At 37.2% G+C, this 5,993-nt stretch overlaps 1 protein-coding gene across 2 annotated transcripts; it reads left to right on the forward strand.

Annotated features, from left to right (window-relative positions):
• The first annotated feature begins 2,477 nt into the window (after window positions 1–2,477).
• On the forward strand, window positions 2,478–5,688 carry LOC137720946 (uncharacterized). 2 transcript variants are annotated; one of them, XM_068460072.2, is made up of 7 exons: window positions 2,478–2,712; window positions 3,364–3,703; window positions 3,850–3,943; window positions 4,481–4,602; window positions 4,750–4,899; window positions 5,065–5,163; window positions 5,323–5,688. In XM_068460072.2, the coding sequence occupies exons 2-7, from the start codon at window positions 3,380–3,382 to the stop codon at window positions 5,395–5,397; spliced, it is 864 nt and encodes a 287-aa protein (XP_068316173.1). In that variant the 5' UTR covers window positions 2,478–2,712; window positions 3,364–3,379; the 3' UTR covers window positions 5,398–5,688. The 2 variants fall into 2 exon arrangements, with proteins under 2 accessions (XP_068316173.1, XP_068316174.1); XM_068460073.2 differs by having other exon boundaries at window positions 2,678–2,868.
• The last annotated feature ends 305 nt before the right edge of the window (window positions 5,689–5,993 follow it).

Here is a 5,993-nt window from a genome sequence, read left to right on the forward strand (position 1 = left end):
CAATCACTTTGGGTTGTAATTTATTATTTATTGAATATAGTATTTTATGTTGTTTTCAATTTATTGAATATTTATTCAAATGAATTTGGTAAGTTATTTATACTAAGAGAATATTTATTTAAATGACAAAAACACACCAAATAAAATTACATAAGCATACCGAACAATAAAAAACTCACTAAAGCTGAACTAAAAAAATTACATAAACATACCAAATAATAAAACACACCAAATAAAATTACATAAATATACTAAATAATAAAAAACACACTAAATAAACTTAATTATCTTCAGCTTGTTTCAATGCCCACTGGTGCTTTATCGAGTCATTTTGCCCGGCATTGTGCATGTCTGGCATTTGAAATGCAGTATATCGTTGAATGACCCTTTCATTGTAACGTCCATCCCTTTGTAATGGCTCATGTTGCACGGGCTCATCAGTGGCATCATGAGCACAATATATACGTGTTCTTGAATTGTTCATCGTGTTTGACTTATATTCATCAACGGTTTCATAATCGTACTCATCTTCCACAATCATGTTGTGAAGAATGATGCACGTCATCATGATGGATCGAAGTGACTTTACATCAAACAATCTGGCAGCACCCTTGACGATCGCCCAACGAGCTTGGAAGATACCAAAATAACACTCCACATCCTTGCAAAGTGTTTTTCCTTTGCACTTCGCGGACGTGGCACTGTTTTGACAAATGTTGACCACCTTGGGTAAATGTCGTCAGCTAGGTAGTATGGCCCGTCGTACATACGTCCGTTGACCTCATATGTGACTTTTGGTGCCTTTCCTTGCAGGACATCGTTGAACACTGGGGATTGGACACGGACGTTGAGGTCATTTTGAGCTCCCGGAACCCTGAAAAAGGCGTGCCAAATCCATGTATCAAAAGATGCCATCGCCTCCAAAATGATACTTTTTGCTCATTTTTTGTCCCCATAAGCACCTTGCTATGCACTTGGACAGTTTTTCCACGTCCAGTGCATACAATCAATGCTTCCAATCATCCCAGGAAAACCACGCATCTCTGCCTTCTTCAGAAGCCTTTGCAAGTCCATGTTTGTAGGTTTCCAGAGGTACTCTGCAGTGTAGATAGATTCGCTTGCTCCGCAAAACCTCATCAAGGACTCAAGAATGGTTGATTTCCCCATCCTCGTTATCTCATCCATTTGGTTTGCAGATGCTCCATATGCAAGCATCCGCAAGCCAGCAGTAATTTTTTGTTGAGGAAGGAGACTAGAACCAAAAACATCCTTCTTTTGCACAAAGTAAGGATCATGGTTGCAAACAGTAATCATGAATTTGTTGAACAAATGTCGTTCCATTCTAAAACGACGTCTAAAGTACGTATCAATGAATGCACTATTACAGACAAAATAATCGTCCAAGAGTTCCGTACCTCGTCGTTGCCTACTTCTATCAAGGCTTCCAGAACAGCTGAGCCTGCAGATCTGAGTCACAGCTTGGATGACTCGACGGGAATGTGAGGCTCTGCCCATTCTTGCTTCCTCATCTCTTCTTCTACGCTCCTCATTCTCTTCCCTTTCATTTTTTGCCACCTAGAGATTGAACATTCCTTCTGATTGGTTAAACAATTCTTCCTCTTCCTGATCGAGTTCCCACATGATCCTTGAGGAAGAAGAAGACATTGTAAGAAAGAAGCAGAAACTATGAATAATGATAGAGATTTATGTTGAGGAGGAAGCGGAAACTATGAATAAAGATAGAGATCTTGAGAAAATTGGAGTGAGATTTGTGAGGATGGATGGTGGATTATATGGAGGATTCAGAAAGGATTAGGTTGTAGATAATGCCACGTGGCATGCCGTCATTCGTTAAAAATCTGATGGAAATCTATCCTCAAAGATTGTAAACAGATTATGACACATGGCGTGACGTGATTGGTTAATAATTTTATCATAAATCCATCATCAATAATTGTATTTTCGGATAATGACACGTGGCATGCTGTCATTTGTTAAAAGCTGATGGAAATCTATCCTCAAAGATTGTAAACAGATTATGATACGTGACGCGACATGATTGGTTAATAATCTTATCAGAAATCCATCACCAATAATTGTATTTTTGGATAATGACAGGTGGCGCAACGAGTACGATTAAAAATCTTATCGGAAATCCATCCCCAATAATTGTGTTTCCGGAATTTATGACACGTGGCGCAACGAGAACGATTAAAAATTTTATCCGAAATTACAATTAAAATTATTTTGTATTATTTAATAATACTTCGGACAATGACACGTGGCGCAACGAGAACGATTAAAAATCTTATCCGAAATTACAATTAAAATTATTTTGTATTATTTTATAAATAAAAAAAAATACAAATATTTTATTGCCTATTGTTAGGACTATTGAAGTATAACGGTGGAGATACAAATTACAAAATGCAATTACTGTTTATTAAGGTCAATTACTATTTATCAGGTGGATAGTGAATAACCTGAGGGAAGGCTCTACGTTGGAGTTGATAAGTGAAGACACCAAGCTGTGAAGAAACTTCCTACCCAAAAAGCAACAGAGCGGTCGGACTGGTTGTTTTGGCTGATCCTTTGATGAGCACCCAAACTCCGTCTTAAATTACCAAAACGCCCCCCCAAAATCCAACATAAAATCCTCTAAATTCCAAGATTCAGTACAGGACCGACCTCTGAGAATCGAAAATTTTCCAGGTAATAATATCTCTTTTTCGTTTTCCCTTCCCCCCAATTTTACTTATTTATATTTCCCTTTCTATCTTGGTCTCGGTTTTTGATTCGGTAATGTTTATCCGGAGCTGCTTTGTACTCTCCGTCTTGTTTGTTTGCCCAGAAAATCGACGGAAAATGGTACCCTTTTCCTTCTTGCCGTTGTTTCAATCATCACAAAGTTTAATACTTTAGCTTAAGTTACTTAGATGATTAATCATTAGGTGTTGTAATCAAGCTATTTACTTTGTAGTGGAAGCTAATTACTTGGTCTAAAACGAAATCTTGAAAAAACTGCACGCTTGATCTGGAAGTTATAATTTCAAACTAATTTGGCTAGGGATTTGAAGAAAGCACTTTTTAAAAAGTGCTTTCTTGATTATGCTTTTTCTTTGAGTTAGAAGAAATTTCCTCAGGCAAATAATTTCATTGTCTTATACTGCATTGCAAGTTTGCAACCCTTTTATCTCATCATTTGTCCCAATTTGTCATCATTTGTCAGTTCAGATTCTCATAAACCTTTTTGGGCTTTCAGCAATTATGGTGTTAAGAAAGAAACATTGCATCCAAATGAAAAAGTTGACATCCTTTGGAATTTTAGTGCTAATAATGATGCTGTATGTTTCTGATTGCTAGTTTTGAGTTGGAAGAGATGTTGATGGGTCATGCAGATGGTATATCTGAGCCTCGGTCATCCAAGGATCGGTTACTTCCTTATGCTGAATCATCCGAGTTAGATGATGTTGACACTGCAGACTCTTCTGAGCAAATTCTTCACACGGCCTCCTTCGAAGAGCTTGCAAAGAATATCGTTAAGTATGACACTGTTATATGGCTTTCTATATCGCTGTTGCTGGTTTTAGCTTGGGGAGTTGGCATCATCATGCTTTTATATCTGCCTTTTAAGAGATATGTTCTTCAGAAGGATGTTTCCTCACGAAAACTATATGTTACGCGAAGTGAAATAGTTTACAAGGTGCATACCTTACTTGAATTCTTCCCATGTTTCTAATTGTCTTTAAACTAAATAGAATTATTCTATTTTCGCATCGTTGCTCACACGAAAGAAAAACAATGCATTGAGGTAATACTTCTTCTCTTTCTCGTCCTTTTTCCACAAAGGTTTCGAGGCCATCTTTCATACCCTTCTGGGGCATCACTACAATTGAGAAGCATGTACCCCTTTCCCTGGTGATTGACATCATTATAGAACAAGGTACTGATACTGGCCTTACTGTGCTCTATAACCTACTTCCATTGATTCATATGCCTGCATGTATTACATGATTAATCTTTGTAATTGTTGATGTTAGTTTGCAATTTGAATTCATGCATATATGTTATAGTGTGAAACTATTATATTTCCAAAGCTGCATTGTCGAACAAGATAGATGCAGGGAGTAAGTAGTCGTGTAAAAAGATGGCGGATAAGGATTTGGCATGCAAAACCAGGTTTATTAAGCGCATAATGGATATTTAATGCAGAAATAAATGAAGTTACCACAGCTAGAAGTAGAATGCCAGAGAGTACAAGGTCTCTCAGTGCCTAACACTGTATAAAAGTTTGATAATGTGAACTGTAATGGATGGAAAGTTGCACATTGGTTTGGAACTTTGCATCATACATCTTCACATTAGCACGTTGATTATAAATTTGATATCAATATTCTTTTGGGTTAGCAAAACTACATGACGTAGCCAGAACAAGTGAAAGTTTAAAGACTAATGGTATCTTCTGTTGCATTATGCATAGGTTGCTTGCAGTCAAGGTATGGAATTCATACCTTTAGAATTGAAAGTATAGCATGTGGAAAAGCCGCAGCTGTAGATGAACTACAGGTTCAAGGGGTTTCTAACCCTAGTGGTTTGAGGAAGGTGACTAAAACTGCCTTTTAGTTGTGTTCTAATTTGAATCAGCAAAATTAATCAGATTCTTTTTTATATGTGTTTTGGTGGCGTACTATTGTTTAGTCTTACAACCGTTAAGTATAAATTGGGTGTTTGTTGTTGTATGACTAGTAGGTAATCATAACAGAAGCTTCAAAAGCCATACGAGAAAGTGCTGTAAGTTGGAAGCCTACTGCCACCACTGCTGAAGGGGAAAGCGTGGCTCGTACTGGATCATTGACCGAGGGACCTCTTGTTTTGAGATCGCCATCTAAAAGCTTAAAGGTATACGTTGATGAAACTGCTGCAATAAGAACTTTTTTCCGTCTTTGTCAAACTTTTTTCAGTTCTAATTTTATTGACAACGCACTCAATTCACAATCCCTGTCCAGTTTTGTAAAGTGGATCGATGGTGTATTGATTAAACATGTTTTTGCCCATATTATGCAGATGTCAGCATCACCACGCTATGCTTCAATAGAACGCAGAGGCGTAGTACCTGGGGATTTGCTACTTAATAAACTTGACGAAGTCAATAAATCTGTGAAGGTATCTTCTCCGTGCCTTTATTTTATTTTTCTCTGTGGAGCGGACAAAAATAACATGATTCATCTTGATAGCTGCTTGATTAATGATTTGCAAACTTCAAATTATTTAATTATAGGTGTTCAATTATTTATTTTCTGAAACTACTCATCTTCCTAACAGAGAATCGAGTTGTTAATTGAGAAGTCCCGTGCACACCCTGAGTCCTCAACTGAAATGAAGTCAGATGTACGCTAGGCCTGTAGATGTACCTTTAACAAACAACAAACGAGCAGTGAAAGAAGAGAGATGTATAAATATTTCTGCATGTGTCTGTAACTTTTGGAATTGGTTACTAATGGCTTCCCCGGTTACCTCGGTTGTAGCTGTACAGGATGTTGCAACCTAAAAGCGTTTTGAACAGCGGCTCATCGCGATTCCTTTTTGTTTATCTTATGGTAGAGATTTGCCGTTTCTTACTATCTTTGTAGTTTCTCATTGACTGATATTGCTTAGATATAATTCACTGGATGAAATTTCAGTTTTTAAGATGCATTAGTTTATGTTTCGAAAGGGAAGAAACTTCAAAGATTTCGGGTTCTCATTACCAATTGGTCATGAATAATGTTTCATAGGGCCATGTTATATCATGATATGCAAAGGACCTCTGAGGATATTTTTCTTTGCCTTTGCCAAAGAGATGAAGGTCCACTGAGTGAAGGGGCCAATACATCACCCACTTCTACCGACGGAATCCTAACTTGATACATTTAGTCAGTATTCTCCATTGCTCAAATTAGTCTATTTGACTAAGTTAATCGGTATATTTATGAGAACATAAAGAAATTAAATAG

Source organism: Pyrus communis, chromosome 1, assembly GCF_041283825.1.
Source record: "Pyrus communis isolate YQ-2024b chromosome 1, ASM4128382v1, whole genome shotgun sequence".
In the NCBI taxonomy this organism is placed as follows: Eukaryota; Viridiplantae; Streptophyta; class Magnoliopsida; order Rosales; family Rosaceae; genus Pyrus; species Pyrus communis.